Consider the following 27,064-nt stretch of genomic DNA (forward strand, 5'->3'; position numbering starts at 1 on the left):
CAATCAGGCTGGCATGGGAGGGCAATTGGGGGTGAGATCAGGCCAGCAGGGGAGGGATGTTGGGGGTGAGATTAGGCCTACAGGGGAGAGCAGTTAGGAGTGAGATCAGGCTGCCAGGGGAGGGCAGTTGGGGGCTATCAGGCAGGTAGAGGCAGTTGGGGCGATCAGGCCAGCAGGGGAGGGCAATTGAGGGCGAGATTAGGCTGGCAGGGGAGGGCAGTTAAGGGCGATCAGGCAGGCAGAGGCTGTTAAGGGTGATCAGGCCAGCAGGGGAGAGCAGTTAGGGTTGAGATCAGGCTGGCAGGGGAGGGAAGTTAGGGGCGATCAGGCAGGCAGGCAGAGGCATTTTGGGGTGATCAGGCAGGCAAGCAGAGAGGTTAGGGGTGATCAGGCAGGCAGGCAGAGGGATTAGGGGCAATCAGGCAGGCAGAGGCATTTAGGGGCGATCAGGCAGTCAGGCAGTTGAGCCATTAGGAGCCAGTGGTCCCAGATTGCAAGAGGGATGTCCAATTGGAGAGGGTCAGGCTGGGCTGAGGGGATCGCCACCACCCTCTCCACACGAATTTTGTGCCCCCGGGCAACTAGTATATATAAAAAAGCCTAAGAGACCATTACGATTGAACGATTAGAATGACCAAAATGGCCCATCAGTTGTTATGATGCACACTGACTACCAGGGGGCAAACAATGCAAAATCTGCCCCTGATGGTCAGTTTGCTCCCACAGCCAACCTCCTATGACCCCACCCCCTTCTCCCCACAACCAGCTGGCTGCAGAACCCCCCCACTGCTGGCTGGCCAACCTTCCCCTGTCCCAAACTCCAGGCCCTGATCAGGGGGATGGCCAGCCAACCTCCTGTGGCCCCTCCCCACATCCAGCTAACCTCCCACGGCCAGATCCCCCTGTGGTCCTCTTTCCCCTCACTGACCAACCTCCCCTCTCCCCCTTCAAGCTGGTCAGCTCTCCCCAATGGCCCCAATTGGGAGGCTGGCAGGCCAGCCTCCCGGGGTCCCTTCCCCTGGCTGATCCCTGATATTCCTCGATTGCTGGCCAGGCTGAATTCGTGCACCAGGCCTCTAGTTGGTTAATAAAATAATAGTTTTCAAGTGTACAATTCTATGATACATGACATGTATTGCAATGTGTACTCATGACCCTAAGTCAGATCTCCTTCCATCACTGTATGTTTGACTCTCTTTGCCTTTTATTCACCCCCACCTCTTCCCTCTGGTAACCATTATACTGTTGTCTGTATCTAGGAGTTTTTGTTTTCTTATTTTTTAATAGTGCTTTCAGTTTTATATCACACATATGGGGTCATATATGTGATTGATTTATTTTATCAGACTTATTTTGCTTAGCATCGATATTCTCCAGATTCATTCAAGTTGTCTCAAATGGTGGTATTTTATCTTTTTGCATTTTAAGATTTTAAAAAATTAAATTTTATTTTTTCCATCACTATTTATCCCCACTATGTCCTCTTCTACCTCCACCCATCCCCTCCAACCCCATAATCACCACTCTGTTGTCCATGCCCATGAATTATCTCTCTCTTTTGTTTGTGCTCAATCCTTCCACCCCATCTAACATCCTCCCAGCCCCTATCCCCCTGCCCACCCTCCAACACACAAACACACCAGAGCTATCTGCCTGCTCTCTATCTATGAGTCTGTCTCTATTTTCCTTGGTAGTTTAGATTGTTCAGCAGATTCAACATATGAGTGAAGTCATATGGTATTTGTTTTTCTCTGACTGGCTTCTTTTTTTTTTCTTTTTTCTTTTTATTTTTTAAAATTTCTTTATTGATTAAGGTATCACATATTTGTCCTCATCCCCCCATTCCTATCCCACACCCCTCCCCACACATACCCCCACCGTCCTGTTGTCCCCAACCACTGGTTAGGCTCATATGCTTGCACACAAGTCCTTTGGTTGATCTCTCCCCTTTACCCCCACTCTCCCCTACCCTCCCTCTGAGGCCCGACAGTCTGATCCTTGCCTCCTTGTTTCTGGGTCTGTTCTTGTTCATCAGTCTATGTTGTTCATTATTTCCCCTAGATGAGTGATATCATGTGCTATTAGAAATACACTTATAAGAACCGAAAATGAGACAAGCAATAATGGTTATGGTGACAGGCAAATGAATTAGTCTGTAGTGAGTTTCTTTCTGGGCCAACAGTTCTTTTGAGACCCAATTTCAATGTCCAACAGTTCCTTATTGTGTACATGTCAGCACTGACATTACAGTTCTGGATGGTGGACAAATGGTGGTAATGCAGGTCCGACTCTCTCTGGTTTGGTCCTGGGCAACCTTCAGTGATGCACAGCTGCTAACTGCTAGTATGGGAAGGCCACGTCAGCATCTTCCATCTCTGGACTGCTTCTCTTCTGTCTTCATGGCTGGAGCAGTCCTGTCGATTCCTCTCTGTTGCTGGAATCTACATGGTCTCGGAGTTGTTTTCTGGATATATACAAACATATTCTCGACCAAAAATTAATAAAGGAATATTTTCTATAAATTTGACTTGGGATCCTATTTTATTTTTTGCCCAAATGATTTTCCTCTGGCTTGTTTTGACACCTTGTTTGTTTTTCATGGGTGTCTTGCTTTTAGCCTTACAATTAATTTTCTAAAGTATTAATTTTCTAGATGTAATTTACTTACAGGATATTTTTCCTTACATGATATTCTTCTACTATCCCCTCCTTTTTTGATTTAAATGTTAGGAGGCTTTTGAAAATTTTATAATGTAGTCTTGATGGCTTTTTAATTTTTTGCACTATAATGTTACTGTTTTAGGTTCATTACATGGTACACAATTTTATCATGAGATGAAGTACCAATAAAAATTTTAGTTAACACTTTAGGAACACCTTTTTGTCCAATACAATTAATTTTTCTAGCATATTTGCTTGTTTCAACTAGCCACTTTAAATTTGCCTGAAAACTTGACTACTATTTTACTGTCAAATTTATTACTCTAACAACAATCTTATTTTACCCTGTAAATATTAGTGGAAGGGATTATTTGCCTTCTTGAGTAGGTCCTGAGCATTCCTGGTGGTAGGCTGGATTTAGATATCATAAACCCACTTCCCCACACCATGGGTACAAGATAACTCAAACAATTCTTGTTGGAGTGAGAGGGCAGGTGCTGTCGGCCAAGTCACTGTCGGTCACCTGGGTCCTGATCTGAGCTGGGCATGGGAAGCACAAAGCAGCCATGGGGGCAGGAGACCTCCCTCAGAAGGGGCTAGGGTTCAAGCCCCTGAAATGTTGGGGGGATGAGGGTCTGTGCCCCACCTCTGTTGATCCCCAAATTCTCTCCTCATGGCCCCTCTGCGACTGTGCCTGTCTTAGGTTGTTCCTTCCTTGAGGAATCTTACCCGTCTCTGGCTAACCAGCCATCCTCTGGGGCCAAGCAGGGTGATGTGAGGTTCAGTTTTGTCTCCTTGGTAGCCTATGCCCCTGTGGCCTCCATGCTCAGCACCTGCCTTGGGATCCCCTCGCCTGCTGGCGGGGCCCCAGCACTGATCACATATCTTGTGGAACCCGGGTTTCTTCTCCAGGGAGGGCTCAGTTCGCCCCACTGGGTAAGAGACAGATCCATGGCACCAGTCATCATGAGACTTCAACCTCGACATGAACAGAGAGCTCATGCAACAGCTGTGAGCAATTGAATTGTGAGAAGAGGGTCTCTCTTGGCCTAAAGGATAAGAGGGACCAATATAGAATGCTCAGGTGCCTTCCCAGGAGGCCCTCTACACAATGAAAAGGATTAAATCCTTACATGTACTTTTTAAATTGCTGCCAGACATTCAAAGAATTAGTTTGTAAGTTTGCTTGGGATAATTGTATATTATGCTGTTGTAATTCTAAAGTATCAAGAGTTGTGTTAAGTTTGTCTCCAAGCACCAAACAGATGATTTTTTTTTTATCCCCAGGGGTGCGAGGAACAATTATAAGTACTGGGGGTGATCCAAATCTGGGAAAAATGTTAATGACAGTGTAGAATAATATCATGTAAGGATATTCTTTGTTCTAGTCCATGGCAATTCCCTTTCAAACTGGCTGTTCATTTCTTTTTATATAGACAAGGTCTTAGTTACATTTTCTGCACCTCAACCGGGGGCAAGTAGTGATAGCAGTGACAGCCTTTCTTTGGTGTCCACACAAGCCAGACACCTCTCTTTAATTGTACACACAAAGGGGCATTGTTTTGATTTTGTGTCATACAAAAGGAAGCTGGGTGGAGACCCCTGTGTATTTATACTTTCTTGCCCCACCCATGGACCGCCTGGATGACCAAGGTGTTTGGTATTATTGGTAACTACATTAGTCAGGGGATCAGCCCACGTAAGGGGTCTTACCCATGAAGGGTCAGGAGCATAAGACCAAAATATTTACCCTCTTGTCCCAGGTAAAATTACCGTACATCTGCTTATTGCTAGTGTGGCTAGAAAGGCATTTTTGGGTTTCCGGTTATCTCACAATTTCTTCCCTGAGGTTTGACGTTCTGATTGATGTTTCTCTGTTTCTGGATCTATTTTTTCCCCATCAGTTTACGTTGTTCATTATATTCCACAAATGAGTAAGATTATGTGATATTTATGTTTCTCTGCCTGGCTTATTTCACTAAGCATAATGTTCTCCATCTCCATCCATATTGTTGCAAATGGTAAGAGCTCCTTCTTTTTTACTGCAGCATAGTATTCCATTGTGTAGATGTACCACAGTTTTCTAATCCACTCATCTGCCGATGGGCACTTAGGCTGTTTCCAAATCTTAGCTATGGTGAATTGTGCTGCTATGAACATAGGGGTGCATATACCCTTTCTGAATGATGTTTCCAATTTCCTGGGATATATTCCTAGAAGTGGGATCACTGGGTCAAATGGAAGTTCTATTTTTAGTTTTTTAAGGAAACTCCATACTGTTCTCCACAGTGGTTGCATGAGTCTGCATTCCCATCAGCAGTGCACGAGGGTTCCTATTTCTCCACAGCCTCACCAGCACTTGTCATTTGCTGACTTGTTGATAATGGCCATTCTGACAAGTGTGAGATGGTACCGCATTGTTGTTTTGATTTGCATCTCTCTAATGATTAGTGATTTAGAGCAGGTTTTCATATGTCTCTTGGCCTTCCTTCTGTCTTCTTTCGAAAAGTGTCTATTTAGATCAGTTGCCCATTTTTTGATTGGGTTGTTTATCTTCTTTTTGTTAAGCTGCATGAGTTCCCTGTAAATGTTGGAGACTAAACCCTTATCGTTGATATCATTGGCAAATATGTTATCCCATGCAGTGGGCTTTCTTGTTGTTTTATTGATGGTTTCTGTTGCTGTGCAAAAGCTTTTTATTTTGATGTAGTCCCACTTGTTTATTTTCTCTTTAGCTTCCATTGCTCTAGGAGCACTATCAGCAGAGAAATTCTTTTGGCATATGTGAGATATTTTTCTGCCTGTAGATTCCTCTAGATTTTTTATGGTTTCCTATTTTATGTTTAAGACCTTGATCCATTTTGAGTTTATTTTTGTGTATGGTGTAAGTTGGTGGTCTAGTTTCATTTTTTTTGCATGTATCTGTCCAATTTTCCCAACAACATTTATTGAAGAGACTGCCTTGACTCCATTGTATGTTTATGCTTCCTTTGTCAAATAATAATTGAGCATAGTGATTTGGATCGAATTCTGGGTTCTCTATTCTATTCCATTGATCTATATGTCTGTTCTTGTGCCAATACTAGGCAGTTTTGAGAACAGTGGCTTTGTAATATAGCTTGAAATCTGGTATTGAGATCCCTCCTACTTTGTTCTTCTTTCTCAGGATTGCTGTAGCTATTCGGGGTCTTTTTTTTTTTTCCAGATGAATTTTTGGAAAGCTCGTTCTAGGTCTGTGAAGTATGCCATTGGTATTTTAATGAGAAGTGCATTGAAATTATAGATTGCTTTGGGTAGTATGGACATTTTGATGATGTTGATTCTGCCAATCCATGAACATGGTATGTTCTTCCATCTGTTTATGTCTTCCTCTATCTCTTTTTTCTGGGTCCTGTATTTTTCCGCGTATAGGTCTTTTACCTCCTTAGTTAACTTTATTCCTAGATATCTTAATTTTTTTGGTGTGATGGTAAATGGGATTGCTTTTTTAGTCTCTCTTTCTGTAAGTTGATTATTGGTGTATAGAAATGCCATAGATTTCATAGCATTTATTTTGTATCCTGATACTCTGCTGAATTCATTTATTAAGTCTAATAATTTTTTGATGGAGTCTTTAGGGTTTTCTATGTACAGTATCATGTTATCTGCAAATAAGGACATTTTTACTTCTTCTTTTTCATTTTGGATGCCTTTTATTTCTTCTTCCTGTCTGATTGCAATGGCTAGTATTTCCAACACTATGTTGAACAGGAGTGGTGAGAGTGGGCATCCCTGTCTTGTTCCTGTTCTTAGGGGAAATGGTTTTAGTTTTTGCCCATTGAATATGATGTTGGCTGTGGGTTTGTCATATATGGCTTTTATTATGTTGAGGTATGATCCTTCTATTCCCAGCTTGTTGAGAGTTTTTATCAAGAAAGGGTGCTGGATTTTGTCAAATGCTTTTTCTGCATCAATTGATATGACTATATGGTTTTTATCTCTTAATTTGTTTATTTGATGTATCACGTTTATTGATTGGCGAATATTGTATCATCCTTGCATCCCAGGGATAAATCCTACTTGGTCGTGGTGTATGATCTTTCTGATGTACTGCTGGATTCGATTTGCTAGAATTTTGTTGAGGATTTTGGCATCTCTGTTCTTGAGGGATATTTTCCTGTAATTCTCTTTCATTGTGTTGTCTTTGTCTGGTTTTGGTGTTAGGGTGATGCTGGCTTCATAGAAGGAGCTTAGAAGTGTTTCTTCTTCTTGAATTTTCTGGAATAGTCTGAGGAGGATAGGTTTTAGTTCTTCCTTGAAAGTTTGGTAAAACTCCCCCGTGAAGCCGTCTGGCCCCAGGCTTTTGTTTGCTGGAAGCTTTTTGATGACTGCTTCAATTTCTTCCATAGTTATCAGCCTACTGAGCTGTTTAGATTCTTCCTGATTGAGTTTTGGAAGGTTGTATTTTTCTAGGAATATGTTCATTTTCCTCCAGGTTGTCCAGTTTGTTGGAATAGAGTTGTTTGTAGTATTTTGTAACAATCCTTTGTATTTCGTCTGTTGTTATTTCACCTCTTTCATTTCTGATTTTGTTTATTTGGGTCCTCTATCTTTGCTTCTTGGTGAGCCTGGCTAGAAGTTTATCAATCTTGTTTATCCTTTCAAAGAACCAGCTCTTGGTTTTGTTGATCTTTTGTATTGTTTCTTTGGTCTCTATGTCATTTATCTCTGCTCTGATCTTTATTATTTCTTTTCTTCTGCTTACACTGGGCTTTTCTTGTTGCTCTCTCTTTAACTCTTTGAGTTGTTGGGTTAGGTAATTTATTACCATTGTTTCTTGTTTTTTTGCAGTAGGCTTATAGAGCTATGAACTTCCCTCTCAAGACTGCTTTCACTGTGTCCCATAGATTTTGGATTGTTGTGTTTTCATTGTCATTTGTTGCCATGATGTTTTTTATTTCTTACTTGATCTCTCTGGTAACCCAGTTATTCTTTAATAGCATGCTGTTTAGTCTACATGTGTTTGATTTCTTTGGGTTGTTTTTATTGTAGTTGATTTCTAGTGTTATGCTACTGTGATCTGAGAAGATGCTTGATATGATTTCTATCTTCTTGAATTTGGAGAGACTTTGCCTATGTCCTAACATATGGTCTATCTTTGAAAATGACCCATGTGCACTTGAGAAGAATGTATATTCTGTGGCTTTGGGGTGAAATGTTCTGAAGATGTCAATTAATTCCATCTGGTCTAGTGAGTCATTTAGGATTTATGTTTCTTTGCTGATTTTTTTTATAGGATTTGTCTAATGGTGATAGTGGGGTATTTCCTACTATGATTGTATTGCTGTTAATCTCTACATTGATATCCTCCAGGAGATTTTTTTTTGTATTTGGGTGCTCCTGTATTGGGTGCATATATGTTTACCCGAGTTATTTCTTCTTGTTGGATTGCTCCCTTTAGTATTATGAATTGGCCTTCCTTATCTCTTGTTATGTACTTCACTTGAGATCTAATTTGTCAGATATAAATATTGCTACCTCAGCTTTTTTGTCATTTCCATTGGCCTAAAAAACCCTTTTCCATCCTTTTATTCTCAGTCTGTGTTCGTTTTTTATTCTGAGGTGGGTTTCTTGTAGACAGCAGATATATGGGTCTTGTTTTCTTATCCAATCTGTTACCCTATGTCTTTTAATTGGGGTATTTAATCCATTTACATTTAAAGTTATTATTGGCAGGTACTTATTTGTCACCATTTTTATTCTATACCCCTGTGTTCCTTCTTCACTTCCTATTTCTTCTTCTTCTTTTTTTTTTTACAGCAGACCCTTTAGCATATCTTGCATTGCTGGTTTGGTGGTGATAAATTCCCTTAGTCCATTTTTGTTTGTGAAGCTCCTGATTTCACCTTCAATTTTGATTGATAGCCTTGCTGGGTACAGTATTCTTGGATTCAGACCCTTCCTTTGCATGACTTTGCATATTTTATTCCATTCCCTTCTTGCATGATGTGTTTCTGTTGAGAAATCAGTTGCTAGTCTGATCGGGGATCCTTTGTAGGTAACTTTCTGTCTCTCTCTGGCCACTTTTAAAATTCTTACTTTGTCGTTGGTGTTTGCCAATTTAATTATAATGTGCCTTGACATCGGTCTTTTGGGATTCATTTTTGCTTGGGACTCTGTGAGCTTCTTAGATTTGTGTGGTTTTTTTCTTCCCTATATCAGGAAAGTTTTCTGTCATTATTTCTTCAAACAGGTTTTCTATTCCTTGCTCAGTTTCCTTTCCTTTTGGAACCCCTATTATGTGGATGATGTTTTGTTTTGTGTTGTACCAAAGTTCCCTTAGGCTTTCCTCCTGCTTTTTATTTTTTTTCTAGAAGCTGCTCTACTTGGGTATTTTTTTCCATCTTGTCTTCTAGCTCACTGATGTGGTCTTCTGCTTCGTCTAGTCTACTCTTGATGCTTTCTATTGAGTTCTTTACAGCAGCGATGTCATTTTTCATTTCCTCTTGGTTCTTACTCATATTGTTGAATTTATCTTCCATTCTTTTCAGCCTTCTTATGACCATTTCTCTGAATTCTTTCTTGGATAGGTTGCTGGCCTCTAATTTGTTTACTTCCTTTTCTGGTGATGCCTGCTTTTCCATCTTATGTGTGCTGTTTCTTTGTCTCCCCATGGTCTCTCTTCTCCAGATGTCTGGTTATGTAGTTCTCTCTCTCTTGCATTGATTTAACCCTTTGCTCGTGCTTGCTTTTTTCACGATTCCTTTATTCTACTCGGATTTAATTTTTTAAATACCCCAGATTTTACAAAGCGTGGTAGTAGAATAAAAAACTGGAGTTTCTTTTCATACAAACTTATTTATTTTAACTTTTTTATATTTCAAATTATTGATACATTCAAAGAGTATAAAAAGAGCTGCTACCGATGCTAACTGTGTCGATTCACACTCGACATCCGAGTGCAAAAGGTTAAAAAGACAAAATACAACACAATAAGGTACAACACACAAGGCACTGAACAGCGATGTATTCACAATATTAATAATCTCCAATAAAGGTGACCACCAGAGAAAGGTAAATTAGGGGATAGGATAGAAAGAAGAGTAAAAAGAAAGTAAGGGGGAAAAAAAAGCAGTGTTGAAAAACGAAATTGTGGAAATGAGAAAAAAGAATAAGAGAGACTAGAACAAAACTAAGAGAGAAAAGAGGAACAAATTATATATATGGGGAGAAAACTCCAATAGAACAACCACTGATCACAGCAAATGGCAGCAACAAGTACCTGGTGATTAATACAACCTACAATGCCAACTAATATCAATCGAGGTAAGGGATAACAGAAGTAAAAAACAAACAAAAACACAGCAAACAAGAAAAAAAGAATAAGGAAAACAATCTCACAAAAAAGCATAAAAATTCGATATAATCAACATTTGAGCAAACAACAACTAAAGGACAGAGAGAAAAACATTTTTTTTTTTTTTTTTTTTTGTTAAGACAGTGAAGAGAGAGGTGTGTATGGACTTGAAGCAGGGGATTGGAGATTAGATATATAGGTAGGGTGAAATTTTAGCTGGGGGTAAACAGAAAGAATAGGGAAAATCTAGAGCAGAAAAGGGTTAAGATAAACAGGACACCAAAAGGGGAAAGGTTAAGGAGAGAGTGATGGCATAAAAGTAGGATTGAGGTAGAATAAAACGATGGTGAAGGAAAGGCAAAAATAGACTGTAGAACACTAATCCCAAAGTAAAATAAAGAGAAAATAAAATGACACTTTAAAAAATAAATTAATAAAAAAGACCCAAAAATAAATATAATAAAAAAGATAAAATAGTAGTAGTAATAATGTTGATTGCAAATAAAAATGTAATAATTAAAAAGGTAAAATCAAGTGAGGAAAAAAGAAAAAAATAGTTTCTTAAGTAAATGATGCAAAAAATGAAAATAAAAAAAATTAAAAATTTATAAAAATAAATGTGCAGTAGTTAAGGTTATTCACTTCCTCTGTTGTTCTGTTTGGCATGCCTGTTTCCCAGTCCAGACAGTGTTGCAGTTTCCTGCATTTCACTGCTCTACAGTGTTGTAATTCAGTCTTGATTTTTAAGCAGGGGGTGTCTTAATTTCTGGTGTTCCTTTATTTTTTATTAGACCAGAGTCAATTTGTAATTCAGCCTCTGAGTGGTAGTGTTTCTGGGTTGACTTCCAGGACTCTAAGGCCTCTTTAGCCTTTTTACCTCTATGGCACTCAATACTGGTTTGCAGAGGCTGGTGGGCAGGTTCAAGCCAACTGCACACCCCTGAAACTCCCAGTCTATCCCTCCACGTCAGATCAAAACCGGTTGCTCTTTAGAGATTCCCCCCTGTTAGCAGCTCTGAGGCCCCCTTCCACAATCACGGATCACACCGGCCCCAACAGCCACAGACCTCTCAGGGCTCAGACCTCCCTGGTCATCCAGCTCCTACCATGAGCGCACACGCATGTGTTTCTCTCTCCGGTAGGGACTAGAACCTCACCCTATCCCTGGAGAAATCTGACCTTTCCGTGGTAGAGTGAAGAGTGCCTTTGAGTCCAAGTATTCGAGCCTCCTGGGATCGGTGCTCTGGGGCAAACAGTTGTTGGGCGGTCGCCGCAGTTGTTGATTTTCAGGCCTCAGACAAAGTCCACCTTCCCTTTCAAGATGGCGAGATTTCGCTGTTTGTGCCCGTAGCTCCGGGAGGGGACCCAGCTGCCGTGGGGGCTGCCCTGTCAGGAGAACCCCATCCAGCAGTCCCCCACCTTCTCCTGGTGTTCAGCTGTCCCTCAGCTTGCTAACAAACACTCCCAGTGCAACCCTTAGCTGTTCTCTCTTTCTGCTCCAGGACCAGGCTGGGAACACATCTGCCTACTCTGCCGCCATTTTCTCCTCCTCACTCCTGATTTTTGAACCAAAGGATTATCAGAGTGATTCATTGGGCATCTTTCAGGTGGCTATACAGTTGGTCTAAATAACTTTTTCAGTGTCAGGAAACTCATCATAGGTGGACCCAACCTGAGAAATAAACTGAATAGGGAGAGGGGATCAAGTGTTCATATCATTGCCCTCCCTGCTTCCTTGTCTTCTTGTGCAAAGTGGCCTCTGTTAGAGCACGCTGTATGAGGAGAGTCTGTTGTGATGCATTCCCTCACTAAGTTTCACTACTTACCTTCTTAATGACGAAAACAAACTACCCCAGTCTAAATGGCCTTTTCAAGTGACTGGAAAAGCTGTTTTGAGGGCTCTACATACTTTTCATTATAAATTAGTCACAAACCCAGCCAGTGTGCCTCATTGTTTAAGCAACGATTCATGAACCAGAGATCATGGTTTGATTCCTGTCAAGGCACATGCTCAGGTTGTGGGCTTGATCCCCAGTAGGGGGTGTACAGGAGACAGCAGATCAATGATTCTTATCATTGATGTTTCTATCTCTCTCTCCCTCTCCCTTACTTTCTCTGAATCAATAAAAAAAGAATAAATAAACAAATAGTTGCAAATTTCACTGAGTCATAGGCTATCCATCAGTAACAGGGACATGCTTAGCACTAACAATAGTCATTGAATGCAATTCGATGAGCTCAGTCTGCAATGATTGGTAAGAAACTACTTTATTTTCTAGTTTATCTTTTATGTGTTTCATTTTGTAAAGGTAATTATCTCTATTTTTTATTTTCTTTATAAAAGGTAACATCATAGATATCCTATTAATTTTTTTATTCCACTAAACATTATGCCCTAAAAATTCCTCCAAGTCAATTTGATGGGATATTTTTTATTCCTTTTACAGTTGTTTATGTCATATTATAGACAATAGTTAATATTACTATAGTTTATAGTATATACTTCAGTTTATTAAATCAATCTGCAACATTTACACATATGTTTTTTTAGTATTTTGCAAATACAAATATTCTCTAATGAATAATATTCTGCAAATAAATTTTCATTGGTAGGTCTATGACTATGTTTCAGCTTAAAATATTATGAAAACTAAAAGAGATTAAAATGAAACATATATGAAGTCTATTAATATTAAACAAATAGCAATATAGTTTCAATATACATTCATCAAAACTCTCATCACCATTTACAAATCATATCTAGCATTACGTTAATTTACTTACAACTTTTTCAAAATGAGAGAATATGCTGCTGTACATTTGTCAATAATTTGAAAGCATGGAATTCACAATATATGTTTTTTATTTATTGAACTAAATGCCTCTCTTTATATAGCTCATGGTAAATTACCAGATGAAAATTCTGTGCTTGGGCATCAAGGCGCAGTGTCAAAAACCCAACTGCAACTAAAGAAACACAGAACTTCTAAAGGGGAAAAATTCAAGAGTAAGTATAATTATAGGTAACTTTAAATTATTTAAAACTCATCAGAAGATCATTTTCTCTCATTCATGAATAAGTACTTAAGCATATGTTTTATATAAATCTTATACCTTGATTTGAAGTGTGAATAACCTAAAATAACTATAGAACAAAGGCAAAATAATTAATATACTTTGGTTCATATTTCTGATATCATGGACAACTATAAAAGCCTTATAAAAGGCTAGTAAATATTTCTTTTTAAAAATATTTTATTCCTTTCAGATAGAGAGGGGGGGGGGGACAGGGGAGAGAAACATCAATAATGAGAGAGAATCACTGATCGGCTGCCTCCTGCACACCCCACACTGGGGATCATATCCGTAATCCAGACATGTGTCCTGACCAAGAATGGAACTATGACCTCCAGGTTCCTAAGTAGATGCTCAACCACTGATCCATGCTGGCCAGGTTAGTAAATATCTCTTAAGGGGTGTATACCTTTCAGCTGACTCCTGGAGATACAAGTTTGAAAGCCCAAAGGGGTGTCTCTAACCTGTGTCAGTGGCCTTAAACATATAATAATGAACAGACATGTTTCTGAGTTCTGTAACTCAAAGAGAAAATAAATATTAGAAGGGTGTGGGGAAGGGCAGTTTGGTGGTCTCTTGGAGAATGTCCATACATCATCTTGGCTATGGCCCCACTGAAAGGAAGCAGCCTTTCTAGTTACCCTATAGATAGGTGCTATTATAGACTATACATGGAGACTATGAGAGTGTAAGTCACTGAATTGTTCCACCAATCACTGGGTCTTCTTTTCATTTGTTGAAGAGGAGGTATAAAGCTTGGCGCTATTCTCTAGAATTATATGTTATGTTTCTTACAGACCATACTCAACAATTTCATTAGGGTACCAGGTAACTGTAGCTTTTCTGTAATAATGGACCCACTGAGTTGGCATATGTGGGTCTGCAGAGAATCCAGTTTTTGTGTCCATGTTGTGCCCACTAAAACAATGTCATCAATAGAGTGGAAGTTTATTGTTCCCTCTGATAGTGTACTTTTTCATATCCTGTCCTTTGCATTGGTGACACATATTCAGAAAAATTTGGAAGGCTTTTGGAAGTATAGTAGTTTTGTATGGCAACCCAATGCACAAAAAGTTGTACTAATCATAATAATCCACAATAAAGGGATGCTGAAAAGAGCATTCATGATAGAAGATGCATACCAAGTTCCCTCAAGTTTGTACAATACCTTGTATTACAATCACATCAGATATCATAGTTGTAAGGGCTGTACTACAACACTGAGCTGCTTATATCAATTGACTGTGCATCCTATGTCATGGGCAGAGTTTGAGTTTGTGAATGGTTAAAATTTCATGGAGAACTTTCATTTCATTAAACTCAGCCATTAGAGCAGCTCTTTTTTCCCCTCACAGGCAGGTGTTTTGGAAGACAAAGGCATTGGGTGCTAGTAATTGGACAGATTAATGGTCTTCCACGTCAGCTTAAATGACCCTAATTGTAGCAATTCCCACAGGGCTGAGGAGTTAATACAAAGCAATGATTCACATTGACAATTAATCTATTCCAATAATACTAGTACTAGTGGACCATAACAATGGAGTTTATAATGACCTAAAGAAGCATACCTATAGTTGGATCTGAGTAAGAATCCCTTTGGTAATAGCCTCAGACTGAATGGGATACTTACCCAGATCCTGTACCCTTACCCAGTTGAAAATTACATGTTTTTCCCTCTTTCTGGACTCAGGAGTTATGGCGATCACAGTCACATAGCACCAGTATCCAAAAGGTTCAAGAAATTGTATTCTTTAAAATATATATATTTTATTGATTTCAGAGAGGAAAGGGAGAGGGAGAGGGAGAGGGAGAGGGAGAGGGAGAGGGAGAGGGAGAGGGAGAGAGAGAGAGAGAGAGAGAGAGAGAGAGAGAGAGAGAGAGAGGTCAATGGTGAGAGAGAGAGAGAATCATTTATCAGCTGCCTCCTGCAAACCCTCCCCTGGGGATTGAGCCTGAAACACAGGCATGTGCCCTGATTGGGAATAGAACCATGACCTCATCGTTCATAGGTCAACACTCAGCTACTGAGCCATGCCAGCTGGGCTTAAGGAGGTTTAATTGAGCTTAATATCCAGCAAGGGTGGCATGAATGAATTGGTTTAAAATTTCATCATGTACTGTCTTCATCCCATCAGTGTATACCCTAGGACTATCAGTGTGGCTCAAAGAGACACTGTCTCTACTGCAATGGTGGTACAAACACATTGTGTGTCAGGGAACTCATCACTGGTGGGCTGTCCTGTCAGAGCCAAAACAGTAAGTACCTAGCTGAGGAAGGCGAGGTTCTCAGATGTTTGCTTTTATTATCTCCCACTTTTTTCCACCTCTTTGGCTAATAGACTACTGTCAAAGTTTTCTAAAGAAGTGGTTCTGTAGTGACAAGCCCAACAATATGCCTTTCTCATTCACTAAGCTTAATAAGATTACTTCCTTTCAAGGAAGGCAAACTACCTAAGTCCTTAAGATCTCATTTGTTGCTGGGCAAAGTGATCCCATGGCTCTCATTCTTTTTCATGAAAGCACAAGCCTCAATAATTTACTGTGTTGAGGGCTGACTATAAGTTCCAGGAGTATAGTCAGAACTAACAAGAGTTATTGGCATGCAGGATATCCAATGAATTTTGGTCCCATTGCTGGTGGATCATAAGAAGTAGCCACAAATTGCTTCTCTAGCTTTCTCAGGCTTCCTTTGGTGAAGCTCTAATTTGACCCAGTAAGTATCTTGGCCAGTGAATCAAGCTATAAAGAAAAGGAACTTTGTTTCTCCTCAGAACTGAAAAGCTTATATAAATAATAAAATAGCACTATCCAAGAGCACCCTGCCTGGTCCATTAGCACTGTCCAAAACACATTGACCTAACTGCCAAAGTGTTCCAGGTGGTTTTCTGATGCTAATGATCCTGGCACATCTCAGCAAAATGGAATGAGGTCTATAGGAGGACCCCCAAAGAAAAGGGCCTTGTTGTTTTATGGTTTTACACATTCTTTGTCCTTGGGAGAGATTAGTGGGAGGGCTAAGAGTAAATGTGAGTTGGAGAAAAGATTCTTCAAGCCACCCTCTTTCTCATGAGTTGGTTTAGTCAGAGGCAGTGTCTGAACATTGCAATGCCTCAGTCAAATGCTACTCTCACCATAAGGAGACCTCTAATTTAAAGTGACAGGGAAAGAATACAGTATGGGTAAGAGCATGGGGTGGGGCAGGGGAGCAGGCTGCACTTATATCCAATGCTTACAGTGCACTGGTTGTGCATCAAGTCTCTTTAAGTCTCTTATAGTTTGAGAAGCTTCCTTCTTCCCTGGTAACTGCCAGGTAATCCTAATATATAAAAACCTAGGGTCCATAACGACTGAAGGCTCGACTGACTGGAGGTCAGTCCTGCAGTCAGTGCTGAGTTGCCGTGGTGACCCAGCACTGACTGCCAAGGGGGCTGTGGATCAGGCCTGGAGAGAGGCCTGGAGAGAGAAGCAGGGTCTTATCTGTAGCCTCCATGGCAGCTGTTGATCAGCCCTTGCCTCTCTCCTCCTCTCCAGGCCTTGCCAGCAGCCACACCTCTCTTTTTCTCTGGGCCTCCATGGGGACTGCTGATCAGCCCCATCTCTCTGATCAGGCCCAGAGATAGACCCAGAGACGCTGACTGGCATAGAAACTAACCAATCAGAACCAAATCTGGGTGAAGTGCAAGGAGCCAATGGCTTCCTGGGAGGCGGACCTTTTGACACTGACTGGCAAAGAAACCAATCAATCAGAACTAAATTTGAGTGAATGGTGAGGAGCCAATGGCTGCCTAGGAGGCAGAGCTTTTGATGCTGACTGGCATAGAAACCAACCAATCAGAGCCTAATCTGGGTGAACTGTGAAGGCAGAACCTAAGGTGGGGGCTGAGGAGGGGTTTTAAGGACAACAGCTATAAGGTGTAAGGTGTAAGAAAGCGGTTCAATTTTTTAATGACTAGTTTGGCAGTATAGTGCATATAGCTGGCTATCAGTCCAGATATAGAGATTATGTATTTTTGTCTGCCAAGAGCATCTCCTCCTGTTGAAAAAGGCCCCCCCATTTAAGCAATCCTATCCTATGTAATCTATTTATACTAATAAAAGTGTAATAAGTGTAATATGCTAATTAGACCGGGTCGACTGGCCATCTTCCAGATGTCCAACTTCCTCCGGACAAAGCCATGGTGGTGGGGGCCGAGGTAGAGAGAGCACTTGGGGGAAAGATTGGGCTGGCAGTGGAGGGCCATTGGGGGTGAGATCAGGGTGGCAGGGGAGGGCAGTGGGGGGTGAGACCAGGCCTGCAGGGAAGGACAGTTGGGGGCAACAAAGCCAGCAGGGAGGGCAGTTGCTGGGCGAGATCAGGCCAGCAGGGGAGGGCAATTGGGGACAACCAGGGTAGCAGAGGAGGGCAGTTGGGGGCAAAACCAGGCTGGCAGGGGAGGGCAGTTATGGGTGATCAGGTATACAGGCAGGTGAGTAGTTAGGAGCCAGCAGTCCCAGATTGTGAGAGGGATGTCCCTGATTGGAGAGGGTGCAGGCTGGGCTGAGGGAATCCTCTCCCTGTGCATGAATTTCATGCACCGGGCCACTAGTGCCTTTATAATTGTCTAAGATTGAGACCAGAAGATCACAAAAAGATCTTGCCTGGGTTTGGGTTCCTAATTAATACATTTATACATACACATATATTCATACACACATTTGAATATAAACATGTATTGGTACATTTAGAATTCATGATAAATCTTGGAAAACTTTAATTCTAGTTCATCCCTTTAGGGCATGTTCTTGCCTTCCTCCAGGTCATGTGTGTATGTTCTTTCTTCCACTGTGTGAATCCTGACTCTGAATAACATAGTATATTTAATTATATTTTACCCCTTGTTATGCTTCAAACATCATTTTAGAATTGCTTAGCATATACATCTAGAAAACAAGCCTATTTAAAATATTTTTTCATGAATGGAAGTATGTATGTCAACTGCTTGTATTGATGAGTTTCTTGTATTAATATTTTTTAAAGTAGGTTTATTTCTTTAAGTTTGCTTTCAGTTTTAGTTTCACTTTCGTGATTTAATATCTTTTTTGAAATATATGAAAATTGAACCTGTGTCCAAAAGTAAATAAATATGCAAAAGGGTACACTTAAAGGAGTACCATTTCTTTCCCAGTTCTCCTCTTTTCATCTTATAGGTAATCAACTATATTGTTTTCTGATATCTCATTTGTGTTTCATTTTATAAAGGTAAGTATTGCTCCAACTCTCTCTCTCTCTCTCTCTCTCTCTCTCTCTCTCTCTCTCTCTTTCTCTCTCTCTTCTATTTTCCCTCTCTTTCTACCCCTATCATTTTCTTATTTTCCCTTGTTCTTAACCTAAAAGGTGGCATACAAGTATTCCCCTTTTGCCCCCCCCTTCAATTCAGCTAATAGAAGTCCTTTTCATTTCTTTTACATTTGTATATACAGTTGTATCACATTATTTGCCATAATTTACAAAGTTTAAAGTATACATATATGTGTATATGTAAGTTTATAGTATATATAAATTTATGATATACTAGTAAGTTTGTTATATATATATATATATATATAGATATATATATATATATATATATATACACACACACACACACACATATACACACATATACACAAACATAAGTGAGAGGGAGAAACATTGGTCAGCTTACCTCCTGCATGCCTCCTATTTGGGGTCGAGCTTGCAAACCAGGCATGAGCCCTGACCAGGAATCAAACAGGTGATCTCTTGGTGCATGGGTTGAAGCTCAACCACTGAGCACACTGGCTGGGCTACATATGCATTTTTGTTGATTAGTCTATGAAGCCTATATAATCTATAAAGTATATTGGAGATCAATATAAACTATATATGATGCTGAGAAATAACAAGAAAGCTTTAAGAGACATTTGTTAAAACTCTTCTCACAAAAAAAGCTAGCATTATGGCAATTTAGTCATACCTTCATAAAAATAAGAATGTTGCTATATAGTTGTTATAAAATTTAAATATAGAGACTCATTAATAGATCTATTTAGTAACTAAATATATCTCTTATATAGCTTATGATACAGTACCAGATAATAATCTTATGCATGAGAATCAAGAATCAATTTCAAAAACCCAAGTGCAAGTAAAGAAACAAAGAACCTCTACAGAGAAAAAGATCACTAGTAAGTATAATCATTATAGATAACTTTAAATTACTTTAAATTAATTATAACCAAATATATTTTACTTTGCTTCATGCATCTGTGTTTTACTATATATTTTATAAAAATGTAAAAACTTTGACCTAAAGTATCAATACCCTAAGATAACTAGAGAACAAAAGCTAAGGGATTCATAACTTTTGGTTAATATTTCTGGTCATCTGCTTGTGTATCTCCCAAAGCCATTAACAGACCAATAATTGTCTTTCAAAGAGTGTGTACCTTTCAGTCAACTCGAAGAAGTTAGGAGTCAAGAAGCCCAATTTAATTTGCTGTCTTGTGCAGTTGCCTTATTTTAAAGGTTCTACTGGTAAAAGAGATGTTGCTGAGACTTGTAACTTAAGTGCAGGTCACAGTGGCCAAGGAGAAGAGTATTATGGAGGTCTGTTGAACAGCCTCAGAGAATCTTGTTGGTGGAAATCAACTCAAAGTAGAGGTCTTTTTGGTAACTACATAAATGCCTGCAATCAGGATTCCATTGAAGAAAATGTGAGAGTGCCTGTAGCATAATAATTCCACAAATTTCTAGGCTTCTTTTGCACTTAAAAAGTTTTCTGATTTTTCTTAAGATTATTAGGAGGGCAGTAATAAGGGTCATCACCACTTTAATTCTTGTGAGGCTATGTGTTGGTCCCCCCATGGCTCACTACCACTCCAGAAGATCCTTCTCTTTGAGAGTCCATTGCTGAGAAACTAGACAATGTTTTCAGTGGCAGGAAACTCATGACAGGTGGGTCAAACTTTTCGGAAACCACATGGCAGTCATTAGAAGAATTGTCTGAGGTATTCATAGTGTTTTCCCCCCATCCCCTTCCTTGTCTTCCTTGGCCAAACTGGTTGCTGCAAGGAACTCAGACCCAGAGGGTCTGCTATGACATATCCAACAAGGTGCCACTGTCCCTCACAAAATTAATAAGATTACCTCCTTTATGGTGGAGACACACTACTCAAGTCTCAAGAGTTCCCTCAGGTTGCTGGTAAAGTAAAATTTAGAAACCTGCATTCTTTTCATTCAACATCAATCTTAAAAACTTACTGTGTCTATCAGCACCAGCCTGTCTATCAGCGCCAGAGATATGCATAGAGCTAATAATAGTCACTGGGTACAACTCAGTCAGCAGTGCCAGCAGTGTCATTTAGTGACCAACTAATTTGTTTTCTGTTTCATATTTCCTGTGTTTCATCTTTATAGAAGTCAATATCTCTCTTCATTTCTTTCTTATTTTCCTTTCTTTTTAAATTAAAATATAGTATACTAAATATCCTCTATTTCAGGATTTTTTCTTCACTGAACATTCTTTCATAGAAATACCTCCAAATTAGTCTGTAGGTATCTTTTTCACTCCTTTTATACCTGTATGTATAGCTGTTTGCATCAATTATATCCCACAGTTTATATTATCACTAGAGGCCCGATGCACGAAATTTGTGCAAGGGGCTTGGCCCTTGCAGCCTCAGCTTTGTCCAGAAGGTTGTCGGGAAGGACATCCAGATGGTTGTTCAGCTATCTGACCTAATTAGCATATTATGCTTATATTATTATAGATAATTTACATACATTACTTTAATATACCAAATTCCTACGCTTGTACATTTAGGTAGTTTTGAGTATTTTGCAATTACAAATATGCTGTAATGAATAACCTTACGCATATGTATTTTTGTTGTTTGGTCTATGAATATGTATTAACTGAAAATATTAAAAAATGTAGTAAACTAGAGACTAACAGAACATTTGCAGATCAGGGATATTATTGATAGAATACCTTCCACACACACCCATTAAAACTTTTCTCATAGTCTTCACATCAGATCTAGCATTATGGGAATTTATAAAATTTTATGAAAATGAGTGGAGAAGCTGCTGTACAATTGTTATAAATTTGAAACCTAGAGATTTCATAATAGATTTTTGTTTAGTTTATTGGTCTAAATGCTTCTCTTTATGTAGCTCAGGATGAAGTACAAGATGAAAATTATATGCTTGAGCATCAAGATTCAATATCTAAATCAGACATTCAAGTGGAGAATCAAAGATCTGGTAATGGGGAAGGACTTATTAGTAAGTATAAAAATTATAGATAACTTTAAAATATTTTAAAATAAACTCATTAGATCTTTTTATTTTGGTTCATGAATACTTGAGAATATGCTTTATAGAAGTTTTACACTTCAACTAATTTGTGAATACCCTAAGATAACTGGAGAAAAAAAAAACACAGCAAAATCAATATTGTTTGGTTGAAATTTCTTGTCTTAAGATCATTTAATAACTATAGGACATGCATTCAGTATCCCCTAAGGCCCAATAGCAGGTGAATAGTTATTTCTTTAAAGAAGTGTGCCTTCCAGCTGACTACAGATATTTATGGGCACAAAAGCCCAATGTATGCCTCTGACTATGGCAGTGGTCCTCTGTCATAGGCTCCAATTGGCAAATAGATGTTTCTAAGATCTATAAAGCCAACATCAGATGGCCATCAGAAGATCCTAGGGGAAGAGGGTGTCTAAGGAATCCTCTTGGTTGTGTACTTACTAAAAAGGGAGCAGCCTTTCTGGTAACGCCATTAGTGGATATCATCCAGGACCCAACATGGGAAAAAATGAGAGTGCAAGTAGTCAAAGAGCTCCACTAATTGCTGGGCCTCTTTTTATCTATTAGAATTGAGTGGCCAGAGTTTGGAAGTCTTCTCCTCTGGAAGGAGATGATTTGCCTCTTTGATATCATCCCCAGGAATTTAACTAGGGCACCAGGTAACTGTACCTTGTTTGTACTACTGGCTTAGCCAGAACTGTTAAACAGGGCATCTAGTCTTTGCTGGGTAGTGTCCTTCTATGGGCCCACTTGAGGGAAGACTAGTCCTTCCTTTGGGAACATGTCATTTATATAGATCATGGCCTACTCATTGATGATAGATAATTGAGCATTTTGGTAGTCATGTGCAAGACATTAGTAGTATATTACAACTCATTCTGCATAAGGTTAACCTGATTGTGATTATTTGTGTGGATAGGGATGCATATAAAGTTCCTTTAGTTTGGAAAATGGCCTGTATTACATTTTAATTTGCATCTTTCTGATGATTAGTGACTTTGAGCACGTTTTCTTATGTCTCTTGGCTTTCTCTATATCCTCATTCAAAAAGTGTCTATTGAGGTCCTTTGCCCATTTTTTGATTGGATTGTTTATCTTCCTTTTGTTAAGTTGTATGAGTTCCCTATAAATTTTGGAGATTAAACCCTTATCTGTTGTAACATTGGCAAATATGTTCTCCCATGCAGTGGGCTCTCTTATTTTGTTGATAGTTTCTTTTGCTGTTTCTTTTTATGTTGATGTTGTCCCATTTGTTTATTTTTTCCCTTAGTTTCCATTGCCCTAGGAGATGGATCAGTAAACATATTCTTATGAGAGATGTCTGATATTTTGTTGCCTATGGATTCTTCTAATATTGTTTATATTTGAAAGCTGAGAGGTCTGGGAAAAGTAATGGAGGGTTATCTGATTTAGCCCAATACCAATTGGAGGAGCACAGGGAAAAGCACTTGTAATAGTCATAGGGATAGCACAATTTGAATTTTATTGAGGATGTATCTTGGACCCGTGACCCTATTACATGGCCAGGAGGTCTTTGGTGGGGATTCCCATTGTTGAATAACTACACCTAGAGATTTCTTCAGCAAAACTCTTTACCTGATTATCCAGGATGCCTGATTACCATTTTAGGTTGCTTTGTTCCTTGTCAAATAGTACTTTCTGATTGGCAGCTACTTTTTACTTGCATGGAAATTTGTCATTTAAGGTATAGATTGTGTTGCAAACCAATGGAAATCACTTCATAAGGAGGTTTAATTAAGCTTGGTAATCAGGGAGGATGGCCCAATGTAAACTAGAAATCTGAGTCTGGTTAAAAATCTTATCAATACCATCCTTACTCAATGTGACTCTAGAGATTATAAGGTGACTTATAGAACCATTAGAGCCTCTGGATGAGGTGAGCCAAACATGTTTTTCAGGGGCAGGGAACTCATAATGGGTTAACCATCCTGTTGAAGTCAAAATAGTACCCAGATAAGGGAGGAGGGGAAGGGTTTCAGATATTCATGTCTTCCATTCCCCTTTTCCTTCACCCCCTTGGGAAATATGGTCACTGTCAAGTTTTGCAGTGGGGTTCTACAATGACAAGCCCTAAAATGTGACCCTCTTCATCACAAGATTACCTTATTATTCACAGGGACAAAGTACTTAAGTCTCTAAAGTCTCTGAGTTGTTGAGCATGTCAATCCTCAGGACTCGGCATTCTTTTTTATTAAAGTGCAAGTCTCAATAACTCATTGTACCATAGGTTGTTTATTAGTTCCAGGGCCTGGTAGAGCTCAAATAGTCATTGGGTACAACTCAGCATGCAGGACCTCCAATTTTATTTGGACCCATTAATAGCCACAAAATTGCTTCTCTAGTTTTCTCAGTGCCCATCTGCTGAGTCTCTCATGTGACTCATTGTCCATCTTGGCCATTTCAGAGGCTAAAGAGAAATACAGAACTGAAAACCTTATGTAAACAATACAATAACACCATAGGGAGCCCATGGCATTATTCTGCTGGGTAGAATAATCTTTGTTGTATGTCCTTGCTATTCATCACTTTAAATAATTTTTTTAAATTTCTTTATTGATTAAGATATTACATATGTGTCCTTATCCCCCTATTACCCTCTCAATCCCCACTCATGCCTCACCCCGCTGTTGTCTGTGTCGTTGGTTAGGCTTATATGCATGCATACAAGTCCTTAGGTTGATCTCTCCCCTTTATCCCCACTCTCCCCTACCTTCCCTCTGAGGTTTGACGGTCTGATCAATGCTTTGCTGTCTCTGGATCTGTTTTTGTTCATCAGTTTATGTTGTTCATTATATTCCAAAATGAGTGAGATCATGTGATATTTATCTTTCTTTGACTGGCTTATTTCACTTAGCATAATGTTCTCCAGTTCCATCCATGCTGTTGCAAATGGTAAAAATGCCTTTTTTTTTTTTTTACCATAACGTAGTATTACATTGTGTAGATGTAACACAGTTTTTTAAAATAAATTTTTATTGTTCAAATTATTACAGTTGTTCCTCTTTTTTCCCCCATAGCTCCCTCCACCCAGTTCCCACCACACTCTCTGCCCTTACCTCCCCACTGTCCTCATCCATAGGTGTACGATTTTTGTCCAGTCTCTTCCCACACCCCCCCCACACCCCCTTGGGATTTTAATTATGATGTGTCTTGGTGTGGTCCTCTTTGGATTCTTTTTGTTTGGTGTTCTCTGCTTCCTGGACTTGTAAGTCTATTTCTTTTACCAGGTAGGGGAAGTTTTCTGCCATTATTTCTTCAAATAGGTTTTCAATATCTTATTCTCTTTCTTCTCTGGCAGCCCCATAATTCAGATGTTGGTATGCTTGAAGTTGTCCCAGAGGCTCCTTACACTATCTTCATATTTTTGGACTCTTTTTCTCTTTTTGCTTATCCGGTTGGGTGTTTTTGCTTCTTTGTATTTCAAATCTTTGACTTGATTCTTGGGATCTTCTAGTCTGCTGTTGGATCTCTGTATATTATTCTTTATTTCAGTTAGTGTATGCATAATTTCTAGTTGGTCATTTTCACATCCTGAGGGTCTCACTAAATTTCTTGGCCATTTCTAGAAGATTCTCGAGTGACCTTATAACCGTGGATTTGAACTCTATATCCAGTAGTTTGCTTTCCTCCATTTCTGTCATTTGTGACCTGTTTCTTTGTCTCTGCATTTTGGCTGCTTCCCTGAGTTGATAGAGTGGCTTTGTGTGCTAGGTGTCCTATAGAACCCAGTAGCTCAGCCTCCTCAATTACCTGAGGTGGACACTCTTGGTGTACCCCTTTTTGGGCTGTGTGCCCAGTCTTATAGTTAAGCCTTGATTGTTGTTGGTATCACTGGGAGGAATTGACCTCCAGGCCAGTTGGCTGTGAGGATCAGTTGTGTCTATGATGGGAGAACTTCTGTTCTGGAGACACCCTTATGGGGCAAGACTTGCTTCTTTGGGGCTTTGGTGCTCACTGAGTCTGCCCCCTGAGTGTGTTTCTTATGGATCTGAAGAGTTGTAATGATGGTCTCACTCTCACCACTGGGTACACTGGTTTTTGGATCTTCAAGGAGGCACTGCCTGAGGCCACTCAGCAGGAGCTACAGAGAGATCTGCAGATTCCTCTTCTTTGTTTGGGTTTTGGAGGTGCCCAGATGAGGCCAAGCTGTGAAGCAGTGCAAGCTTCTGTGGGGCCTTTGGGACTTCTTTTGGGTGTTTTGGGGCTCTCTGACCCAACCCCATTTTTTTAGGTAATTTTAGACTGCAAAAGGCCAGGCCATTTATATGCAAAAGCCTCTGCATACAGCATGGGTGGGGTTGTAAATTGGGAGGGGTGGGGTCTCAGGGAATCTCCATGGCAGAGCAAACAGCAATGGCTGCCTGTCAGCCCTGCACCAGAGAGGTCCCCGGGTCTCTGTGTCCTGCGGCACTGTGCAAGAACTAAGATTGCTGCAAATACCCGGAGAGAAAGCCGCCCTCATGTTCCGGGCCAATGCCAGACAGTCCAGTTTCTCCGTATGAGTCTGGGTCCCCAGAGTGTTGCAGGAATTGGAGTTAAGAGCAGTCGGGAGCTTGTGTCTCCCTCCTGATTGAAAAAGACAACAGCATACTCAGTTGCCAACCCCTTTCCGCACGTGTGCCTCCATTCCTCCGCACTTCACTTTCGCACTTCCAAACCACCTCCAAGTCTCAGTGTGCTTTTCTCTTCCCTTCTAGTTGTATAATTTCCACTCAGCCAGCCTTCTTGTGGTTCTGGATGATATCTGTTTTGTCTCTTAGTTGTAGTTTTGAAGTCATTGTGTGAAGCAGCAAGTTCAGGTGCCACCAACTTGGTTTCTGTCTCTGTACCACAGGTTTTTTAATCCACTAATCTGCTGATGGGTACTTAGGCTGTTTCCAAATCTTAGCAATGGTGAATTGTGCTGCTATGAACATAGTGGTGCATATATTCTTTCTGATTGGTGTTTCTAGTTTCTTGGGATATATTCCTAGAAGTTGGACAACTTCAAATGGGAGTTCCATTTTTAGATTTTTGAGGAAACACCATACTGTTCTCCACAGTGGCGGCACCGGTCTGCATTCCCACCAGCAGTTCAAGAGGGTTCCTTTTTCTCCACATCTACACCAGCACTTGTCATTTGTTGATTTGTTGATAATAGCCATTCTGACAGGTGTGAGATGGTACTGCATTGTCATTTTGATTTGCATCTCTTGGATGATTAATGACTTTGAGCATATTTTCAAATCTCTCTTGGCCTTCCTTCTTTTTTTTTTTTTATAATGTCAATCTTTATTTTATTTTTATTATTATTTTTTATTTTTCCCAATTTTTTTTATTAAGGTATTATATGTGTACATGTTTTACCATTGCCACCCCCCACCCCACTCCCATATATGCCCTCACCCCCCAGAGTTTTGCATCCATTGGTTATGCTTATATGCATGCATACAAGTCCTTTGATACCTTCTTTCAAAAAGTATCTATTTAGGTCCATTGCCCATTTTTTGATTGGGTTGTTTATTTTCTTTTTGTTAACTTGTACGAGTTCCCTATTGGAGATTAAATCCTTATCAGATGTAACATTGACAAATATGTTCTCCCATGCAGTGAGCTTTCTTTGTTTTGTTGAAGGTTTCTTTTGCTATACAGAAGCTTTTTATTTTGATGTA

The 27,064-nt window shown here is 39.8% G+C and overlaps 1 protein-coding gene across 1 annotated transcript in view; it reads left to right on the plus strand.

Annotated features, from left to right (window-relative positions):
* The window catches only part of LOC103304446 (coiled-coil domain-containing protein 7-like), a 430,240-nt gene that overhangs the window by 351,214 nt on the left and 51,962 nt on the right, over positions 1-27,064 (plus strand). Inside the window, exons 23-25 of the mRNA XM_054716612.1 lie at positions 12,894-13,004; positions 19,148-19,258; positions 21,249-21,359. Coding sequence (XP_054572587.1) covers positions 12,894-13,004; positions 19,148-19,258; positions 21,249-21,359 — 333 coding nt within the window. The remainder of the gene's footprint in view (positions 1-12,893; positions 13,005-19,147; positions 19,259-21,248; positions 21,360-27,064) is intronic.

The sequence above is a fragment of the Eptesicus fuscus genome, chromosome 5 (assembly GCF_027574615.1).
Source record: "Eptesicus fuscus isolate TK198812 chromosome 5, DD_ASM_mEF_20220401, whole genome shotgun sequence".
NCBI lineage: Eukaryota > Metazoa > Chordata > Mammalia > Chiroptera > Vespertilionidae > Eptesicus > Eptesicus fuscus.